At 43.2% G+C, this 24,168-nt stretch overlaps 1 protein-coding gene across 1 annotated transcript in view; it reads left to right on the forward strand.

Moving 5' to 3' along the window:
* LOC147982468 (uncharacterized) overlaps window positions 1–22,709 on the forward strand; it is a 114,211-nt gene extending 91,502 nt beyond the window's left edge. The window contains exons 3-4 of the mRNA XM_087516312.1: window positions 21,765–22,144; window positions 22,449–22,709. Coding sequence (XP_087372438.1) covers window positions 21,765–22,144; window positions 22,449–22,709 — 641 coding nt within the window. The remainder of the gene's footprint in view (window positions 1–21,764; window positions 22,145–22,448) is intronic.
* The last annotated feature ends 1,459 nt before the right edge of the window (window positions 22,710–24,168 follow it).

Consider the following 24,168-nt stretch of genomic DNA (forward strand, 5'->3'; position numbering starts at 1 on the left):
AAGTGACAATAATCGGGATACTTACCAGTGATGACCGTAGTTTGAGGAGTTCATGTATTCACTATGTGCTAATGCTTTGTTCCGGTTCTCTATTAAAAAGAGGCCTTAATATCCCTTAGTTTCCATTAGGACCCCGCTGCCATGGGAGGGTAGGACAAAAGATGTCATGCAAGTTCTTTTCCATAAGCACGTATGACTATATTCGGAATACATGCCTAAATTACATTGACGAATTGGAGCTAGTTTTGTGTCACCCTATGTTATGACTGTTACATGATGAACCACATCCGGCATAATTATCCATCACTGATCCGATGTCTACGAGCTTTCCATATATTGGTTTACGCTTATTTACTTTCCCGTTGCTATTGTTACAATCACTACATAATACCAAAAACATTACTTTGCTTTCATTACTCTTTTGTTACCGTTACCAGCACTATCGTATTACTTTGCTACTAAACACTCTGCTGCAGGTACTAAGTTTCCAGGTGTGGTTGAATTGACAACTCAGCTGCTAATACTTGAGAATATTCTTTGGCTCCCGTTGTGTCGAATCAATAAATTTGGGTTGAATACTCTACCCTCGAAAGCTGTTGCGATCACCTATACTTGTGGGTTATCACTACCACCATAACTACTACCCTCCAGGCTACTGATTCACTACCATGTTAGTCCAAAAGCCTAAGCTTGGGGGAGTACGTGTTTCTCACCGACATTATTATATTCATGTTTACATATCATCTCATTTGTTGGTGTTCAGATTTGTTTATTGTATCATCCATGCTTAGATTTATTTTCTTGCTTTCTTCTTGTGTGTTTGAAAAACTTTAGAAAAACCAAAAAATAGTTGTAGTCAATTTACTTTCCATGCATGCTTAATTAGTAGTAGTACTAAAAAGAAAATACAAAAAGATTTCCTTATTCTTCTTTTGCTTGTTGGGAGCTTTCCCGTGTAAATAGTTTTCTCGTTTTTGCTTTTTGTTTACTTGCTAAAGAAAACCAAAAACTCCAAAAATATTTCAGTGTGTTTCTATGAATTTCTTTCTTTTATTCGAGTCTTAACGAGGAGAAGACCATGATGAAAATGTTGAGTGGCTCTCATATGAATAACTGTTGAACTAATAAGAGACCATTTTACCTTGTCTTCTCCTATTGAATAAAATGTTTGCAGATTCCAGCTTAGTCCATGGCACTCTTGCACTATTATTATTTTCGTATCATTCGGTCTTGCAAGTGAAAGGCAATAATGACGACATCCGATGAACTGGTTGTGGCAAAGAGAACTGGTATGAACTCGACTTGTCTTGTTTGTGTAAATATGTTTAACCTAGTGCCCATGATTCAGCCCGTTATAATTAAACATGTTTGCAATGACAATTAGAGATTATAGTTTCTCATGCCATGCATAAGTAGCTGGGAGTTGATAATGATTTATCTTAGATATCAACATAGTGTTAATATGATTGTGATGTAGTATGATGATATGGTATCCTCCTCTGAATGTTCGAGTGGCTTGACTTGGTACATGTTCATGCATGTAGTTGAATCAAAACCAACATAGCCTCTATAATATTTATGTTCATGGTGCTCATATCCTACTCATGCTATTGTCCAATGTTACTTATGCATAATGCCTGGTTATGATCGTTGTTTCTCTCTAGCTGGCCGCTTCCCAATCTTAAATTGCTAGCCATCGCCTGTACTAAGTGGGGATTCTGCTTGTACATCAAAAACCATGAACCCAAAGTTATTCCAGATGAGTCCACCATACCTACCTATATACGGTATTACCCTACTGTCCTAAGTAAATTTGCATGTGCCACCTCTGAAAAGAAACTTCTAAAAAATTATCCATTTTGTGTGCCTGGATCGTTCATGGAACAACAGGAGGTGGTCGATATCTTCAATGCTAAGCATGTTATCCTCAGGTCGAGTGTTTATTCACTCGCCATCACATGAGGAAATGGGCGGTAATAGGGATGCCCAATCCCAAACTGCAAAATGCAAAAAAGTGTTCATCTCTTAAATAATCAAGCAAAAACTCCCAATGGAGTCAAAATCTTTACTTTCCTCTTGGGAACTACCACCAGCGTGCTTAGCATGGAAGATGTTGATAACTGATGGTCGTGAAGTGAGTAAGAAGGGTGCATGTCTCAAAATTTCATTTATTTCTGTTTTAAAAATTGAGCTCTGGCACCTCTACAAATCACTGCATCCCTGTGCGAAGGGACTTCCTATTTACTTTTATGTTGTGTCACCACCTTCTAAAAACAAGCGCCAGAAACTGAGTAGAGCACATCGGTCATGATTTATGCATTGTGTATAGCTAATGTTGGGTGCATCATGATTGGATCTTTTCTATGATCAATTACAATGTTTAGTCGTTTCTTGAACTTCGGAGGTGCTCTGCATTTATGTTTTGCGGTCTCAGAAAGGGCTAGCGAGATACCGTTATTGTCATATTATATCATGGTTGTTTCGACAATGTGTTGCTGTTTGAGATATCTTATTATTTCTCTCTAGCCGATTATGTCATTGATATGAATCATTATAATCTTTAAGAGTTATTGTCGACATGGTTAGTTATAATGCTGGCTGAAAACCTGGGTGCTGTTTAAGCTTATTTATGCAAACAAGAGCAGAAGAGTTCATAAAAGTTTTTCTTTCTCAGTTTTAGTTTATCAACTGAATTGCTTGATGACAAGCAAAGGTTTAAGTTGGGGGGAGTTGATATGTCTCCAATGTATCTACTTTTTCTCACGCTGTTAACTCTTGTTTTGGACTCTAATTTGCATGATTGGAATGAAACTAACCCCGGACTGACGCGGTTTTCAGCACAACTACCATGATGTTGTTTTTGTGCAGAAATAAAAGTTCTCGGAATGTACGATTTTTTTGAGGATTTTTTATACCAATAATAAGAATTCCTGGAGCCAAGACCGACCAGAGAGGGGCCCATGGGTGGGCACAACCCACCAGGGCGCGCACCCCTCTCCTGGCGCGCCCAGGTGGGTTGTACCTACCTGGTGGCCCCGCTGATGACCCGCCTGATACTATAAAATCACATTATTCCAAAAAAATAGGGAGAAAGAATTATCGCGATCCACGAGATGGAGCCGCCGACAAGCCCTGTTCTTCTTCGAGAGGGCAGATCTGGAGTCCGTTTGGGGCTCCGGAGAGGGGGATCTTCATTCTTCGTCATCACCAACCCTTCTCCATCGCCAATTCCATAACGCTCCCCACCGGGATTGAGTAATTCCTTCATAGGTTCGCTGGTCGGTGAAGAGTTGGATGAGATTCATCATGTAATCGAGTTAGTTCTGTTAGGTCCTGATCCCTAGTATCCACTATGTTCTTAGATTGATGTTGCTATGACTTTGCCATGCTTAATGCTTGTCACTTTGGGCCCGGGTGCCATGATTTCAGATCTAAACCGTTTATGAATTCATCATTATATCCATGCTTTAGATCCGATCTTGCAAGTTATAGTCACCTACTATGGGTATGATCCGGCAACCCCGAAGTGACAACAACCGGTTTGTATTTGAGTCGGCACTAATGTACACATTAGTGCCGGTTCCAACGGATAGCCGGGCCGCTTTCATTAGTACCGGTTCGTGGCGAACCTTTAGCACCGGTTCGTGCCACGAACCGGTACTAATGAGAGTGGTGGCAAAATGTTGTCAGAGTGGGGCCCCTCCAGCACCTTTAGTACCGGTTCGTGCCACGTACCGGTACTAAAGGTCGTCCTATACAAACCCTTCGTCCACCAGCACTCTGTTCTTCCCCCTTTCCCCTCTCCGGCCCTCTCCTCTGTTCTTCCCTTCTTCCACTCGAGTTCATCACAAAATTTGCCCAAAATTTGTCAAGATTTGAAGGCCCTCATCCATTCAAATGATCACAAAGGTTAGCAACTTTGTCCTTTCATCTCTCATTGCTAGATTAGCTCTTGCATTGGTTTATATAGTGATTAATTTGTGAGTTTAGTAATTTGGGAGGATATATATATATGTGCTAGTATTTGATTTATATGCAATTTGAGGTCAAAAATAACACTTAGTTTGCATATGTAGGTGTGGTTTACATAGTGCCTTCTAAATCTCCATCGTAGCCACCGTTGATCGCCCGCACCGTCCCGTCGCCGGCACCACCTTGTGGTGAGCCTCTTGTTCATGAAATTTTATATAAAAATTGATGTTTGTGTGATTTGGATATATAGTTACTCGTATAATTATCTTACCCGTACGTTGTTTGTTATACATATAGTGCCATGGTTTTGATATCCGTCCCCGTCGGCCCTAGTCCTTGTTATGATTCGGATGTGGTATGTATATTCTCTTTTAAAACTAGTTGCATTTCGTGTTTATGACAAATTATGCCCATCAAGTTGACATAGAAATTTTTTCTAGGAGGTATCTGAACCGGAAATTCCAACCGACCCTATTGCCGAGAGGTTAAATTTAGTTGAAAGAGAAAACGAGTACTTGAAAGAAAAATTGAAAAGAATTGAGGGGGAGAAGATGGAATTGGAGTTGCATGTTGCCGATGTCGTCGATGATCACAAGATCAAGATGGAGAAAATGCGCTTGAAGATTAGAAAGATTAGAAAATATGCCATCGATAGTGAGGCTTGGTATCATTATGCTGTTGGATCCATTGTTACCTTAGTTGCGATCTTGATCGTATTTGTTGTTGCATTTAAATGCTTTAGCTAGAGAGTTATTTGTTTGTTGCATTTAAGTGTTGTATGAACTTTATGTATGAACTTGTATTAATTTGGTCTATTCGGTGTTGTGTAATGAAGATGAGCCGACAATGGATGTACGATGACCGATGCTCTCCCCAGTTCGTTGAGGGCGTGCGTACTTTTCTGCTTGCGGCTGAGGCAAACAAGCGGGCGGATGGTTTTATGCCTTGTCCATGTGCTCGCTGTAAGAATGGTCACAATGACTCTACGTCAAGAACCATTCACGTCCACCTATTTAAGACCGGTTTCATGCCCCATTATAATGTTTGGACCAAGCACGGAGAAAGAGGGGTTATGATGGAAGACAATGAATAAGAAGAGGACGACGACAGCTATCCTGGCCATGGGTTCCCTGAATACGATGATACAACAATGGGGGAAGAAGCTGAGCCGGTAATGCGGGAAGAAGCTGAGCTGGCAATGCGGGAAGAAGCTGAAGAAGAGGCATCAGATGAGCCCGTTGATGATCTAGGTCGGGCCATTGCCGATGCAAAGAGAAACTGCGCAAGTGATTTGGAGAAGAAGAAGTTGCAGCGCATGTTAGAGGATCACAAAAAATTGTTGTACCCGAATTGCGTAGGTGACAAGAAAAAGCTGGGCACCACACTGGAATTGCTGCAATGGAAGGGAGAGAATGGTGTATCTGACAAGGGATTTCGAAAGTTGCTGGTAATGATAAAGGATATGCTTCCAAAGGACAACGAATTGCCCGAGAGTACGTATGAAGCAAAGAAGGTTGTCTGCCCTCTAGGGTTAGAGGTGCAGAAGATACATGCATGCCCTAATGATTGCATCCTCTACCGCGGTGAGTACGAGGATTTGAACGCTTGCCCGGTATGTGGTGCATTGCGCTATAAGATCTGCCGCGATGACCCTGGTGATGTCGAGGGCCGGCGCCCCAGGAAGAAGATTCCTGCCAAGGTGATGTGGTATGCTCCTATAATACCATGGTTGAAACGTTTGTTCCAAAACAAAGAGCATGCCAAGGCGATGCGATGGCACAGAGAAGACTGTAAGAAAGACGGAAAGTTGAGAGTACCCGCTGACGGGTCGCAGTGGAGAAAAATCGAAAGAAAGTACGGGAAGGAGTTTGCAGATGACGCAAGGAGCGTATGGTTTGGTCTAAACGCAGATGGCATTAATCCTTTTGGGGAGCAGAGCAGCAACCATAGCACCTGGCCTATGACTCTATGTTTGTATAACCTTCCTCCTTGGTTGTGCATGAAGCGGAAGTTCATTATGATGCGAGTGCTCATCCAAGGCCCTAAGCAACCCGGCAACGACATTGATGTGTACCTAAGGCCATTAGTTGAAGAACTCTTACAACTGTGGAATGGAACAGGTGTACGTGCGTGGGATGAGCACATGGGGGAAGAATTTGACCTAAAGGCATTGCTGTTCGTGACCATCAATGATTGGCCTGCTCTCAGTAACCTTTCAGGACAGACAAACAAGGGATACCGTGCATGCACGCACTGTTTGGACGGTACTGATAGTATATATTTGGCTAATAAGAATGTGTACCTGGGAAATCGTCGATTTCTTCCGAGCAGGCATCCCGATAGAAAGAAAGGCAAGCATTTCAAAGGTGAGGCGGATCACCGGACGAAGCCTCGCCACCGTACTGGTGCTGATGTACATGATATGGTCAAGGATTTGAAGGTGGTCTTTGGAAAGGGTCCTGGTGGACAACCTGTTCCTAATGACGCTGACGGACGCGCACCCCTGTGGAAGAAGAAATCTATATTTTGGGACCTGCCCTATTGGAAAGACCTCGAGGTCCGCTCCGCAATCGACGTGATGCACGTGACGAAGAATATTTGTGTGACCCTGCTTGGCTTCTTGGGCGTGTATGGGAAGACAAAAGATACACCTGAGGCACGGGAGGACCAGCAACTTATGCACGGAAAAGACGACATACATCAGGGTCATGCAAGCTACGCTCTTACCAAAGAAGAGAAGGAAATCTTCTTTGAATGCCTGCTCAGTATTAAGGTACCGTCTGGCTTCTCGTCGAATATAAAGGGAATAATAAACATGGCAGAGAAAAATTTCTAGAACCTAAAGTCTCATGACTGCCACGTGATTATGACGCAACTGCTTCCGGTTGCATTGAGGGGGATTCTACCGGAAAACGTTTGATTAGCCATTGTGAAGCTATGTGCATTTCTCAATGCAATCTCTCAGAAGGTAATCGATCCAGAAATCATACCAAGGTTACAGAATGATTTGGTGCAATGTCTTGTCAGTTTCGAGTTGGTGTTCCCACCATCCTTCTTCAACATCATGACGCACGTCCTAGTTCACCTATGCGAAGAGATTAACGTTTTGGGTCCTGTATTTATACACAATATGTTCCCCCTTGAGAGGTTCATGGGAGTCTTAAAGAAATATGTTCATAACCGTGCTAGGCCAGAAGGAAGCATCTCCAAGGGCCGTCAAAATGAGGAGGTCATTGAGTTTTGTATTGACTTTATTCCTGACCTTAAGCCGATTGGTGTTCCTGAATCGCGGCATAAGGGCAAACTGGATGGAAAAGGCATGCTAGGAGGGGAACAAATAATATGTATGGACGGACATTCTCTCACTGAAGCACACTACACAGTTCTACATAATTCCGCCTTGGTGGCTCCGTATATGGATGAACACAAGAATTTGCTACGCTCCAAACACCTGGAGCGGTCTGATGACTGGATTACACGTGAACAAACCAGGAGTTTCGCCAGCTGGTTGCAAGCACGTACCATGCATGACACCTCTATTGAAGATGACCTGTACTTGCTGTCCCAGTTACCATCTTCGAATATAATGACTTTCAAAGGGTACGAGATAAATGGTAATACATTTTACACGATCGCCCAAGATAAGAAGAGCACCAACCAAAACAGTGGTGTCCGCTTTGATGCAGAAACCAAGACGGGAAAGGAAACATATTATGGTTATATACAGGACATATGGGAACTTGACTATCGACGTGGTTTGAAGGTCCCTTTGTTTCGGTGCAAATGGGTCAATATGACACGAGGCGGGGTAACGGAAGACCCGCAGTACGGAATGACAACAGTGGATCTCAACAATCTTGCGTATGCAGACGAACCATTCGTCCTAGACAATGATGTGGCACAGGTTTTCTATGTGAAGGACATGTCTACCAAGCCAAGAAAAAGAAAAGATAAGGAAGCGAATGCATCCTACGATGAGTCAAAGCGGCACATAGTTCTTTTTGGGAAGAGAAACATCGTGGGAGTGGATGACAAGACAGACAAGTCAGAGGATTATGAAAAGTTTGATGAAATTGCTCCATTCACAGTGAATATTGACCCGAGCATCCTGTTAAATGATGAAGATTTTCCATGGCTACGACGCAAAGGGACACACGCGAAGAAAAAGTTTCACACCCAAAGATCTGGGATGTGATCGGCTTAACTATCATCACTTTCTTCTGTGTTTCACACCCAGGAGGGAATCTTTGTAATAGTTAGGGTAGCTAGTTATGTGTTTTGGCATTTGAAACGCGAAGAAATTTTATGTGCAAGCAAATTCTTTCATGCATTTATTGATTTTTTCCAGCTAAATGACCCTGAAATTGAAAAGCATTTCAAATGAACTCAGAAAAGGATGAAAGTTGGCATGGTATCATAATTTCACCCACATAGCATGTGCAAAAAAGTAGAGAGGGTTACCGCAAAAACTGGATGCACTTCGTGTACAAAATGGACAATCTGTTTCGAAGTATCAGGGTTTCGGACGAAAACTCATCCGTTACAAAGGCATTTCATTTTTAAATAACTTAAGCATTACCAAATTGAATATAATGATAAAATACACTAATATTAGACATAAGAAAAAAGAATCACTGGAAAATGTATTTTTAAAGTTAAGTTATTCACAAACTAGTGATTCACACAAATTTCAAATAATTCAAAATTTAAACTATTCAAATTTAAAAACTACTGGCACTGACTGAAAGTTTCTAAAAACTATCAAAAATATTCACAAAGAAACTCTAAATACAGCAAAAAACAACTAAAAATAAATAAAACAAAATAAATAAAGCAGAAAAGAAAAAACTAAATGAAAAAAGCCCACCTACCGGGCCACAGCGGCCTGCATACGACTAGAAACCCAACCTGTTGTTGGGCCAGGATGCAGGCCCGCAAGTCCAATAGGCCCCACAGGGCAGAGTAGCAGAGGTAGGCCCAGAAGGCCTGCTTTAGAGAGGAGCTCGAGACAGCAACGGCGGCGGGGCTTATAAGCAGGTGTGAGCGCCCTTCGGCTAGCGAGGTGGGACTAAACTTCTGCGCCCCTCGCCTGGCAGCGCACACCCTTTAGTACCGGGTCGTGGCACCAACCGGTACTAAAGGGGTGGGGCCTTTAGTACCGGTTGGAGCCACCACCCGGTACTAAAGGGGGTCGCTTCCCGCCGCTTGGGCTAGCCAAAACAGACCTTTAGTACCGGTTGGTGGCTCCAACCGGTACTAAAGATGCCTTCTATATATACAACACTTCGAAAAATTTCATTCTCCCCCTCTGTTTCTTCCCGATCGATCGACGCCACGCCCGTCCTACGCCGCCCCCGTCGCGCGCCGTTGCCATCGCCGCCCCCATCCTCGTCGCCGCCCTCATCCCCGTCGCCGCCCCTGTCCCCGTCGGCGCCCCCGTCGCCGTCGCCACCCTCGTCTCCGTCGCCGCCCCGGGCCCGTCCCCGTCCCCGTCGCGCCGTCCCCGGCCGCGTCGCCGCCCCGTCACGCCCCGGGCCGTCGCCTCGCCGTCGTCGTCGACCCACTGTGAGCTCTCCCCCTCTAACCCCTCTCCCTCGCCCCCGGTGGCCACCATGGGCCCCCCCCCGAGCCCATATACACACACAAGCATGCATGATGAACACACACACACGCACATAGAAGTTGTTTTTCTGTTTTTAGTGTTAGATGCTTAGTGTTTAATTAGTATGGAATAGCATATAGAATTTTGACATATGCAATGCTTAGTGTTAGATGCTTAGTGTTAGATGCTTAGTGTTTTTAGTGAGCCCGGATATAATTAGTGTTTAATTAGTATGGAATTTTTTTATATAATGCTGTTTTTCTGTTTTTAATGGATGCATAGAAGTTGTTTTTTCTGTTTTTAGTGTTAGATGCTTAATTAGTATGAAATACCATATAGAATTTTGACATATGCAATGATAGCATAATTAGTGTTACATTTGCATATAGTATTTGTTGTCGACGATGCCCGGCCCGCATCCTCGCCGTCGACCCATTCGCGACGACGTCCTGCTTCAGAGGACCCATGTCTGGGACTGGGCTCCGCCGGGCTGGCACTGGGAGGTGCTACCTTCAGGGGCGCGACGCTTGGTGAGGAACCCGGCCCCGGGTCTCGTCGTCGACCCTCATCTCCTTTGGCGGCATTCGCGTGGGCCACTTTCGGTGCGGAGGGAGCCGGCCCCGCTGGAGGTGGTACGTCGCCGTGTCAGGGAGGAGGACGAGCACGTCCATCGCTACATGGCTGCTATGGACGTCAGGTTCTCCAATACCTGGCAGGTTCTTTGGGGAGATCACCCGAGCTATGATCCAGTGATGGTTTCTTCACTTTGGTTGTCCACCGCCTAGATTACTCTCTAGTATTCGATCTTTATTAGCTAGCTAGCTAGCTAGTGATGTATTCGATATATAATATTCGAGATGATTTATTCGAGATTATATATATTATTTGAGACGATGTATTCGAGATTATATCTATTATTCAAGACGACGTATTCGAGATTAAATCTATTATTCGAGACGATGTATTTGAGATTATATCTATTATTCGAGACGATGTATTCGAGATTATATCTATTATTCGAGATTATACTAAATTGTTTTATATTTCTTTTGGCATAGTTAAATAAAAGCTATGGCGGACAATACCGACAGAGAGAGAGAACAGACCATGTTCGATATCATACGCGGGCCAGATGATGATTAGAATGAAGAAGATTTTGACGGCTCCGAATTTCTAAACAACACCGGAGAGGGTGATATGATATTCGATCGCGACGACTGAGAAGATGAAGTCATGAACTACGACGAAGAACATGTTGATCCTGAAACAACAAACACCGGCGAGGTATATATATTTATATAAGCAGGAATCTGGTGATTATCGCATGTTTTAAATGAGTTGAAGATATATTAACGAATCGATCTTTCTTCTTTCAGCCATCCGGATCGAGCAAATTTTCAGGCAAAAGGACGAAACGAGGCCCGAACAAAAAGTTGAAGGAGCGCGTAAAGTACAATATCAAGGCATTCAAACCTAATGGCGAACCATTAGCGCCTAAGAAGATTGCGGACAAGTTCGTTCGTCAGTGCGGAGTTCTTGTGAAGGAGCAACTCCCGATCTCCCTTCAAGAATGGAGAAAGCCAGCAAATCCACGTCCAGATGTTACTTTTGTCAACGAGAATCCAAAAAAATCTGCTTTGGGATACTCTCATGGAACATTTCACCCTACCAGATAATTTCACAGAAGCAGATGTGCGGAAAGTCAAGGACGCTGCTTTTAGGAAGATGGCGGTTGCATTCAAGAACCACAAGAGAATGACGTGGGAGAAGTACGTCAAGGGAGGAAGGAAGACTCCAGTATTCGAGGGGATACTAGAGAATCAAAGTGCTCATTGGGACGATTTCGTGAAATTTAAGGATTCAGAATTAGCTAAGGAACGGTCGAGAATAAACAAGAAGAATGCCGAAAAAAGGATAAGTTCCATAAGCTGGGGCCAGGTGGCTACGCGGTGGCAATGCCTAAGTGGGATAAGTCTGAGAAAGAGATGGAGGATGCAGGTGTCACTCCGGTTACTAATAGCTGGCCCCCCAGGTGCAGGACTTGGTTCTATGCGCATGGGCGGGAGTTGGACCCGAAGACAGGAAATGTTTCGACGAAGGCATGTCTGAACGGAGCCGACGAGGCGCTACTTGTTGCAATAGAAGAGGCTCGATCGGGGGTGTTCCAGCCCAACAGAGAGAACGACGAGCTTACGCGTGCCTTGGGAAATCCTGAACACCCGGGAAGAACACGAGGCAAGGGCGCTCTTCCGTGGTATGAGGGGTTTTCGGACTGGAACGCCGACTACAGAACCCATGCGAGAAAGAAGATTGCGGAGGAGAAGAAGAGGAAGATGGAGGAGGAGCAGAGGAAGCGGGACTATGAACGCCTTCAAGGCCTAGAAGCAAGTCAAGCGGAATTGGTAGCTAAATTCCAGCGGCAGCAGGAGCAGATCGACTCACTTAGCCAGCAAAGGGGGTCTCAGCATCTACAGCAGCTAGCGGATGATCCAGCATTGGATACCACCACCCCATCCATGCCGAGAAGCAGCGTGGGTTCCACCCCGGGCGACGCAGTAGTGCTGGATAGATACCCCGTGGATGACATCACGGAGAACACTAACTGCGAGCTACACTTCAAATTGAAGAACATATCCATGAAGGTGGCGGACGCCGTTGCTTTTTCAAATTCCCCCGAGGCAACCTTCCATTGCAACCCGATTCCAGCGGGCTATGCTCGTGTCTTGGTTGATGAGGTGGTGGACCCATATTTGGAGCTACAGCTTGACATTCCTGGAGGTGACGACGAGCACACATTGGGAGAGGCCATACATCGTGTCATCCTATGGAGAAAGGATTGCATCATCTTTCAAAGGCCACCGACACCGCGTCACCCGACTCCTCGTCGAAGTCCGCCACCGAGTCAGCAGACTCCCGCTCCTCCAAGTCCACCAACGCGTGAGGCCACTCCTCCTCCTCCAAGTCCGGCAAAGTGTCAGGACACTCCTCCTCCAAGTCCGACACAGTGTCAGACGTCCACTCCTCCTCCAAGTCCGGCACAACCTCAGGCCACTTCAAGTCCGGCACAGCTTCAGGCCACTCCTCCTCGTCCAACTCAGCCCCATCAGCCGTCTCCGCCGCCTCAACAATCGCAGAAGAGACACCCCGCAGCTATGGTGCGTAGCGGTACGAGTCGAGGTCATAGTACAGGAAGTACAGGCGGAGGCAAGCGATATAAATATGGTCCAAACCTCACTACTCCTCTTCCTGTGAGGTCTTACGATAGGACCAAGGAGCAAACCAATGCCATAGTGCAGGCAGAAGTCGACGCCCATTTTGGACCGAAACCGCCACCGCCGCCAAGGGAGAAAGTGCCTGTGGAAGTAGTTGACCACTTCATTCGTATGGCTCAACCACCAGCTCCTAAGCCTGTTGACTCAGACTATGAGTGCCACATCAGGAAGTTACATCGACGACGTCTACAGAAGGAGGCGAGCTCGAGCTCAAGCAAACAACAAGCAGCTGTCAAAAAATGCGGGAAAACCGTTGCCCAGCTCGGAAAACAGGCGGCGCAATCGATCCCCCCGCTTGTTGTGCCGCCAACAACACGTGACAGTACGGCGCGCCCAATATTATTGTGGCCAAACAGTTTACGTTCCCGAGGTGGGCGATGTGGTAATAACCCAGGAGCATATAATGCAGGCTGAAGAACTCAAGATCACTGTTGGACAACTCCTCAAGATCGAGGACATGCCTGGGGTTACAGAGGAGGAAATAAAACGGAAATATGTCCGGGGCCAACCTTTGGTCGAGCCAGAAGATGTCAACAAGCTCCCAACGAGAATGTATGAATTGCATCAATGGTACATGGACATTACCAAGATATCCAATCGAGAGTCCCTCATGGTGAATGTCAAGAAGGATGATTACTACCATGAGAAAGCTGTGGCCGTTGAGTATCCTGAACTATTTCAGTTATACAATCAAGACGCACTCGACAAATCTATCGTCAGTTGCTATTGTCTGTAAGTGATTTCTTTCTGTAATTTAAGTCTCAAGCTAGCTGTAGTGATCCTTTTGATCAATCATTACCTGTAATTATCCTCACTATATTCTTTTCTGTGGTATTATGCAGGATGAAGATGTATGAAATGAGAAAAGGTGGACACTATGGCATTGGGTTCATTGACCCAAACACCGTTAATGAATACACATGGAAAATGAACAAGCATCAAGAAAAAGAGGTAGAGGACAGCATGCTAGAGTTCTTGAAGTGCCTCAAATACAATGAAGATATACTACTTCCTTACAACTTCCAGTGAGTCACACTTTCTTGTACTACAAATTCTCTGTTTTTGCCTACTAGCTAGCTACATGTTTTTGCTTACATATGCCCGCTTAATTAAGACATGCAAACGTGTGTGCATGTAGATTTCACTGGATCTTGTGTATCATTAAAGTTGACGCTGGAACAGTTGAAATACTGGACTCGCTACTCAAAGCAAATAGTGACTATAACATCTTGTTTGGGATAGTCAACAGGTAATTTCAATCATTATTAACTATATATCTCGGCCTATTTAGTTCGTCATTAATTTCATGATATGAACTATTTAATAACCCCTTTATTCATTTTCTTTGTCGGCGGGCAGGGCTTGGGCAAGGTTCATCAGCGTCACGGAAGGCGAATGGAAACCAAAGCTGAAATGGTTTCGATACAAGGTAAGTAATTAAGTAGTACTAGCTAGCTAGCTAGCTGCCATCTCTTTAATTATCATGCTTGATTAATTATTATCTGATCAAATTAAATTCTATTCTCGTAATAAAGGCCCTGAAGCAGGCGCAGGGGACTGATCTGTGTGCATTCTGCGTTTGCGAGAACATTCGCATGATGGCGTCCGAAAGGAGCAGATCTCAAAGACAGGAATGGGTACGCTTGTCAGAACACTATTCACAATTTTTACACCATTATCGATATCTAGTCACACAACTAATACACATGCATATTGATCTCCTTCTTAACAGTTCAAAGAGGTGCGGGACAAGCTCCTACCAACGAAGCGCGTAGAAGCACTTCAAGAGGAAATAGCGGGATTTTTGCTTGACCAGGTCATAAATCCGAAGGGAGAATACTATTACCCGCTACCGCCCCCATGAACCACTTCCAATTGTCATCGTGCTCCGAAGGCACCAATTAGGCTAATGCCACTGGCTCCGAAGGCAACATGCATATGTAGGAGAAATTGTATATAGCTATACATGTGTGTATGTGTAAATTAATATGGTGGTTTGTGAGACATTGATGATATATATATGATTGGTTCTACTAGAAATTCTATATATATACATATGCATAACATGTACAATGTGTAGTACCGTAAAATACCAGCAAACAAAAAAGAATTAAAATGGAAAACACAAAATTAAATGAAAAAGAAATCATAAAACCAAAAACCCCACAACCATTTAGTACCGGTTGGTGTTACCAACCGGTACTAAAGGGCTCCCGGCCCCCAGAGCTGGCTCGTGCCACGTGGATCCCCTTTAGCACCGGTTCATGCTGAACCGGTACTAAAGGGGGGGGGGCTTTAGTGCCGAAACTTTAGTGCCGGTTCCTAAACCGGCACTAAAGGGCCTTACGAACCGGTGCTATTGCCCGGTTCTGCACTAGTGACTTGTGGGTTGTCATAACCATAGCAAAACTAGGTTCTACTTTAATTTATTCATCAGGTTTTGGTGGTTCTAATATAGCATTTGTTAACCATAGGTGAACTTTAGCATGTTCCTTTATCCTAACGGGGAAAGGTGGTTTCTCCATATAAGCAGAAGTAACAACTGGATCAACATTATAAAGTATAGTTTCTTCTTTAACTGGTACCGGTTCTTTAATTTCTTATTTAATAGGTGGGTGATATTTAGACCACTTCTCTTTAGGGAGTTCAACATGAGTAGCAAATGATTCACAAAAGGAGGCTACTATCTCATAGTCAAGTCCATATTTAGTGCTAAAATTTTAAAAACCATCGGTATCCATAAAAGATTTAACACAATCACATTTAAGTTTAATACCTGACTCTTTACCTTTGTCGAGTTCCCAATCTTCAGAGTTGTGTTTAATTTTTTCCAAAAGATCCCACCGGAATTCAATAGTCTTCTTCATAAAAGAACCAGCACAAGAAGTATCAAGCATGGTTTGATCATAATGAGAAAGCCGAGCATAAAAATTCTGTATAATAATTTCTCTTGAGAGCTCATGATTGGGGCATGAATATAACATTGACTTAAGCCTCCCCCAAGCTATAGAGATACTTTCTCCTTCACGAGGCCAAAATTTATATATATAATTCCGATCACGATGAACTAGATGCATAGGATAATTTTTTTGGTGGAACTTCAATTTCAAACGATTCCAATTTCATGATCCAATATCTTCGCATAGCCTATACCATGCCAATGCTTTTCCCTTCAAATATAAAGGGAAAACCTTTTTGATAACTTTATCTCCGGGTAAACCTGCAAGCTTAAACAATCCACAAATTTGTTCCACATATATCAAGTGCATATCAGGATGTTCGGTTTCATCTCCTGCATAAGGATTAGCTAGCAGTTGTTCTATCATACCCAAAGGAAATTCATATTCAATATTTTCAGTAGGTGCAGTAGGTTGAAGGATAGCTAATTGTGGTTCCGGACAAGGTGAAGATACCCCGAACTAACCCCTCAAAGGATTGTTTTCCATAGTAACAAGTGACAATAAATTTCAGCATGCTATATAAATGTTTCCTTACCAAATTCAACTTACCAAAGGCGCTTCACTCCCCGAAAACGGCGCCAAAAAATAGCATTGACGACTCACAAGTATAGGGGATCAGTTGTAACTCTTTTTGATAAGTGAGAGTTCGAACACAACGAGGATCAGGAGGAAACGACAAGTGGTTTCCAGTAAGGTAATGTCTGCAAGTGCTCAAATTGTAAGTAGTGGAGTAGTTTGATAGCAAGGTAATTTTTAATGAGCTAGTAACGGTAGTAGTAACAAAAGTGCAGCAAGGTATCCCAATCCTTTTGAGGAAAAGGACAGGTAAGCAAAGCGTTCTTGAGGGTACATGGGAATTTCATTTAGTCTCTCTCATCATGTTGGTTCGATTTGTGTTCGCTACTTTGATAATTTGATATGTGGGTGGACCGGTGCTTAGGTGATGTTCTTACTTGAACAAACCTCCTACTTATGATTAACCCCCCCCCCAAGCATCCGCAACTACGAGAAAAGTATTAAGAATAAATTCTAACTGTAGCATTAAACTTTTGGATCCAATCGGTCCCTTACGGAATAACGCATAAACTGGGGTTTAAGTTTCTGTCACTCTCGCAACCCATCATCTAATTGCTACTCCACAATGCAATCCCTTAGGCCCAAATATGGTGAAGTGTCATGTAGTCGACGCTCACATGACACCACTAAGGGAATCACAACATACATACTATCAAAATATCGAACACATATCAAGTTCACATGATTACTTGCAACATGATTTCTCCGGTGACCACAAGAACAAAAGTAACTACTCACTAATGATAAACACGCTCATGATTAGAGGAGTATTAAATAACATATTGGATCTGAACATATAATCTTCCACCAAATAAACCATATAGCAATCAACTACGAGATTTAACCAACACTACTAGTCAGCCACAAGTACCAATCTATAGTTGATTGAACACAAGAGATGAACTAGGGTTTGAGAGGAGATGGTGTTGTTGAAGATGTTGATGGAGACTGCCCTCCCCAAGATGGGAGAGTTTTTGGTGATGATGATGGTGATGATTTCCCCCTCCGGGAGGAAAGTTTTCCCAGAGGGCAAAAGTGCTCCTGCCCAAGTTCCGCCTCGAGGCAGCGGCGCTTCGTCTAGAAAGTCTTCGTCTTATTTTTTCTAGGTAAAAATGACTTATATACCAAAAGATGGGCACCGGAGGTGGGCCAAGGGAGCACAACCTACCAGGGCGCACCTGGGCTCCCTGGCGCGCCCAGGTGGGTTGTGCCCACCTGGTGGGCCCCCTTTGATACTTATTGGCTCTAATATTCCTCACATATTCCATAAAAAATCCTCGTGAAGTTTCAGCTCGTTTGGAATTGTGCAGAATAGGTAGCCTGATGTAGCTTTTCCAGGTCCAGATTTCCAGCTATCGAAATTCTCCCTCTTTGTGTAAACCTTGCATATTATGAGTGAAAAGGCATTATAATTACTCCAAAAAGCTTTATTATGGGTAAAAACATCATAAATAATGTCAAGAAAACATGATGCAAAATAGACGTATCAACTCCCGAAGCTTAGACCTCGCCTGTCCTCAAGTGAAAACCGAAATAAAAAACATGTCCACATGCTTTGAGAGAGAGGTGTGGATAAAAACAAAATACGGACATAGAAGCATCATGTTGATTATTATAACAACAACAAAATAAAACATAGGACTTCTATCATGAATCTTTAATCACATACTTCTCATGAATATATAAGTAATAGTTAATCACACAATTGAAGTATAAATCAAAAACTCTATTAGAAACCAACAAACTATGTTCTCAGTCAACTTTGCAACTATTCATCATCTTTTCAGGAAGGGTCACATGTCGGAGCCTTTAGGCAAGTCCACATACTCAACCATCATACAGTCTTCTATGATTGCTAACACTCCCCTCGTACCCATGAGCAAAACGTTTCAACCGGACACATAAAAATATAGGGGCTTAAAGTTTCGCCTCTCAACATATTCACCTCAAGGGTGATGTCAACAATAATAACTCATGCTATCTATATTCAACTGGACATATGTGCCTAGATCTTTCCTCACCACATGATGCTTGCCAAAGGATAAAAAATAAAAAAGGAATAGAAGAAAAACTTTGACTCTTTGCATAAAGGTAAATACATAAAAGTAAAAGATAGGCCCTTCGCAGAGGGAAGCACAGGTTGCCATGCGCTTATTTGTTTGTATGCTCAATCCCTTAGTGCAAAAGAACGTCATGTTGTATTGCCCCTTAAGATGACAACCTTTATTATGCAGTCTGTCATTCTTTGTCATCCAAGTTCATACAACGCTCAATTTTCTCTTACACTAAATGATCTCACACTTTTCGAAGCAAATTTTATTGCATTTTTGCACCGATGATAACTTATTTGAGGGATCTTGCTCAATCCCTAAGTAGGTATGGTGGACACTTGAAAATTAGATTTTGGTTTAAGGGTTTTTTGGATGCACAAGTAGTATCTTTACTTAGTGCAGAATTTTTGGCTAGCAAAGATAGGGGCAAGCATCACATGTTAAAGGAATTATGACAATATGACTTGTATGTGAATATAAACAAATATAAACCATTAAGTTGTCTTCCTTGTCTAATGTCAACAATTTTGGCATATAATATTTTGATGAGGGCTCACAATCACAAAAGATTTCTAGGATAGTATATTTATAGGTGAATCTTCTCTTCCCTTATTATTTCTTTCATGAGTTGCATCATTGACTAATTCTATGTTTGTCAATCTCTAACAAAATTTTCTACTTATATTTTTCCTTATGTGGTGCTATCACCTACCATAGGATTAGTATATAATCTTTTCATTATTTCTATCCTTTCTTTTATTTATTTCCTTTCTCTTTTTCCTTTCTTATTTATTTTATTTATTTGCAACATGAGAGTAAAGAAAGCAAAAACCCATACTAAACTTTATTATATAACTTGCACACGATTACAAGGATAGATCACTAAGAAAACTCTCAAAGAAGAAAGGATTGAATAAAATTTTATTCATCTAAAGCAAAAGATCGAACTAAAATAAGTAAAAGCAGAAAGTTAGTGGGATGATACGATACCGGGGCTCCTCCCCCAAGCTTGGCGGAAGCCAAGGGGAGTGCCCATACCCGATACTCAATTCTGTTTTGGTGGTGAAGAAGGTGATGTTGGTGAAGAAGAAGAGATCTTGTCCTCGGATTTCCATGGCAGTGGTCCACCATCATAAGAGGAGTGAGTCTCATGGGTCCTGCAACTAGCAGCCAAACTCATACCTTTAAACCTCGCCTCATATTCAAAGACTTAGTTTTGAAGATCATAGATCTGTGTTTGGAGAAAGTTGATTTGCTAATTGAGGGTGAAGATGATGTCCTTCCTGGGTTTTCCATCCACCTTGAGATCACGGGTGAGATCCGTGATCATGAGGCGATTGGCATTGAGCCCACGCTCCACCATCCCCTTGCACCGGAAGACATCTTGCTCCATAGCTTCAAGTCTACACTACTAGGGAAAACCTTATACACAGAATCTTAACAGCAGTGAGGTTTAAAAACAAACGCTACTGCTAATTAGCAGTAGCGAGCTTCAGAAGGCCGCGCTACTAATAGACCAGTAGTAGTAGCGCTCTAGGTGAATCGAGCACTACTACTACAATTGCCATGGTGTTGCCTCCAGGCTAGATATAGTAGTAGCGCCCTTCTCCTAGACGTGCTACTGCTAAAGTACCTAGTAGCAGCGTTTATCTTTAAAACTCGTTGCTGCTAAGTATCATCCCCTCTTGCAACTAATTAAGTTTAGTCCCATACCGCTAAGCGAGAAAGGTGTTTACCACCTTAAATATGTTACTTCTCAAACTATCTCGAGCACTTGGTCTTCATTGAACTGTATGTGTAGGATTTGTGGCTGCAATATGAATCTTCACCTGTGCCTATACAGGTACGATGAGGATTCATGTTGAATATTTAGGTTCTACACAAAAAGATCAATGATGACCAATGTATATTTTCGATGTTTTTACATGCTTAGCCTTAGCAGTAGCATTTTTTCAGGACAAAGCGCTACTGATATTGGGCTTAGCAGTAGCGCGCACCCTGTACCCGCGCTACTGCTATAGCAAAACAAAACACGCGGCATGGCCCCCCGCGCGCTCATATCTCAATCGTCCCCCTCCGCCTGACGCCGGCAGCTGCGGTTAGGGTTTCTCCTCCGCCACTGCGCGCCACCGCCACCGCAGGTAATGCTCCTCCCCCCTCTCGCCACCCCTCTGCTAGCTGCTCCTCCACCCTCTCGCCGCCCACTCTATCGCCGCCTACGAGCTCTGGCCGGGCACCTTTGGCCGACCGCCCTCGATCCCCTCGCCGGCCGCTGTCGTCGCCCCCTCTCGTAGGAAAGTCACCGGCCTTCCCCTCATCAGCAGCCCCAACCGAGGTCACCATGCCATCACCCCTACTTGTCAGCACCCCCCGAGGACTGCCCTACCTAGATGCAGCAAGGGCTTACGAATTTCATATGGATAACTAGATGCTTTTTTTTGTAATAAGTTATTTTTTGCAAAATGTAGGTGCTAATTTAGTTGAAATGCTTTCGTAGGTGGTACAAGTATTTAGTTTGCAAGTGCTAAGTTAATCCCAATTAAATTTGCCACTTGTTTTTTTAATCAGTTATCTTAGGCAATAGGGGCCAAATTATATGAAATGTGTCTTGGTAGGTGGTACCTTGATTTGGTAGATAACTTATTACAGATCTTAGGATTATACCTTTGGTAGGGGCCAAATAGTTTTTTCGGCAATAGGTGCCCCTGAAATGCTTTCGTAGGTGATACCTTGTCACCTTATATGTTACTAGATGTTAGGATTATAATTGTCCATCAAATTGCTTCTCGCGGAAGAATCTCTTCATCTAGAGATATTCTAGAAGGTGTTAGTAAGCTAATTGAGAACTTATTGTCTGTGAGTCTTGTTGGGTGATTTGGCATTTGCCTTCTAGCTGTTGGTTCTATTATAGAAGGTGTTAGTAAGTTAATTCAGAGCTTGTTGTTTAGTTTTTTGGATCGGGTTCCACTATGAAAATATAACTGAAGAAGAACCAAAAATATCACATGCTACTGTTTTTCTTTCCTGTGAAGTGGATCGTTGATCCTTTGCTCATATTGCTTTAGGAAAATGGCGCCACCACCACCACCACCATGTCAACTGTGCAAGTCAAGGTGCGCCAGCAGCCTTGCAACTGGCAAGTTGTTCGACATCTACTTCTAGACGAGTTTTCGTCATGCGACGGTAAGAAATTATATGAAATGTAACAACTATTTTATTTTCAGTGTTGGCATTACTGCATTGTGTCATTTTGCTTTTTTTTACGCAGATCGTCCCATGCAATGTGAGGTTGAAATTCAACAAGCTGACGGGATACATTGTGACATTTGAGGCTCCTGGGGGGTGTACACTATAGAGGTCGAGAAAGGACGCAATATGTCGCAGATTGGAGGAGATGGATGGGCCCGTTTCCTCACCCGCATGCATCTTACTGGCGGTGAGTTGATCATCTTCTCCTTCAGAGCAGGAAGACCCAAGCTGGCTGTCATTTATATCAACCTGGTGGAAGATGATGAAGATGATGAAGATAAGGATGACCCACTCGATGAAGATGATGAGGACCCACTTCATGAAGCCATCGTAGCTCAAAGAATGAGGCTGAGCGAGGAGGAGGTGTGCAACCTAAGGGACATAATTCCGCCACGTGATGACTTTGTCGGGGTGCCATTCGTGACCCGCCTGACAAGTACCATGGTCGATCGGCATGATATGGTATGTTATACTTACAAATGCAAATTACCGATGATATGCTTAGTGTAGAGTCCAATGATATGCTGTGTGGAATCTGGTCGATGATATTCTTTAGTGTAGAGTCCGATCACATGCTTATTAATGTAGAATCCAAGGAACTATTAATAGTGCAGATAATCCATATATACTTATTAGTAGAATTCATGCTTAGTAAAAATGTGTAGTACTGTGTCTTTTGATAGTGTAGAAATCTATACTTAATAGAAATATATTTGCAAAAGTATGTGCGAGGCTTTTTATTAATTGATATGTTTTTCTTATTCAGAAATTGCCAAAGAGCCTATCTGTGAGTTGTGGTATTGAGCCTGATGAAGAAGGATCATCTGGACTACGCCTAACCGCAAGGGCCTCCGTCACCACCTGTACTTACCGCATGGACACGGACGGTCGCACACACTTAAACTCGGTTGGGTGGAAGAGATTCCTCGTTGGCAAGAATCTTTGTGTTGGACAGGCCATCCTAATTACTACCAGGAACACCCACCGCCCAGGCTTGCGGATGATGATCGTCGTTGATATCATCTAGAACTACATATGTGTGTGTGTGGCTATATCATCTAGAACTACATATGATGATCATCATCGATGTCATCTAGAACTACATATGATGATCGTCGTTGATATCACCTTGTACTGCTTGAGGATGCATGTTGACTATATATGAAATTGTTCTCTAGTACTCCCTCCGTTACAAATTACTCGTCATGGTTTTAGTTGAAATTTGAACTAAAACCACGGTGAGTAATTTGGAACAGAGGGAATACTACCCAATACCTATAATGCTTTATGAAATTCATATCTAGTAGTACGTAGTATCTGGAAATTGTAGTTTATTGAAACTGAAACGGGGTAGCAAGCGGGGGGGGGGGGGGGAATGATGAAAGATATAATAGTAGTGCGGGGCTAGGAAAGCGCTACAGCTAACTATTAGTAGCGCGTTCTGGAAAAGCACTGTTGTTATCGTCAGTATTAGTAGGGCGGGTACAGAGCGCGCTACTACTAACAGTTAGCTATAACACTATAGTAGTACCGCGGCTGCCCGCGCTGTGGATAGCCTCAAAACCCATGCTACTACTAGGGAAACCCTTGTAGTGCTAGCCTCCATGTTCCCCGTCCCCTTGGGACATGGCACATCGCGAAGGTGAAGCACCCCCTCATGCATCTGGATGGTCTGAGGGTGCTGCACCACGTCCCGCGGATATGGGTTGATGACGTTCTTGAAGAACTTGTGCATGGAGGAGCCTGAGGTGACCATGGTAGATGGGATCTGATAGAAAACAACAAGAAAAGAGACATAGGATTTATTGACGATACAGTGATCAATAGGTTCGGGAAGTATAAATAGATTTTTTTTATCTTGGAGGACAAGTATGTGGTAGAAAAACGGGGTACGGAAGGTGTACCAGGTGGGCACAACCCACCTGGGCGCGCCAGGCAAGCCTGGCGCACCCTGGTGTCTTGTGCCCACCACGGGACGTTTCCTGAAAGTTTCTTTATTTACAAAATTCTTAAATATTCCAAAACTGGTAAAAAATATTTTTGCGGATTTTTCGGAGTCCGTTTACTTACCGTATCACGTACCTCCTTATTTTCACGATTCTAGAGTGTTCCGGAAGGACTCTTTTATGTGTTCTTCTAGTGTTACAGTCTGGATAATATTACTTTCAACATTAATAGGCGTAGCCTGAGATATAATGCTTTGTTTGTTGCCCATTGACAACCTTCGGGTTAGTACCTTCAGAGTTATTTATTTTGAAGGTTCCAGACCGATAAACCTCCTCGGTGACATACGGGCCTTCCCATTTTGAGAGGAGTTTTCCTGCAAAGAATCTGAAACGAGAGTTGTACAAAAGAACATATTCTCCAACTTTAAACTCACGCTTTTGGATTCTTTTTTCATGCCATCTTTTAACTTTTTCTTTGAATAATTTTGCATTTTCATAAGCTTGGGTTCCTCATTCATCTAATGAGCTAATATCAAATAA

Source organism: Triticum urartu, chromosome 3A (assembly GCF_056163025.1).
Source record: "Triticum urartu cultivar PI428250 chromosome 3A, HENAU_Tu73, whole genome shotgun sequence".
NCBI lineage: Eukaryota > Viridiplantae > Streptophyta > Magnoliopsida > Poales > Poaceae > Triticum > Triticum urartu.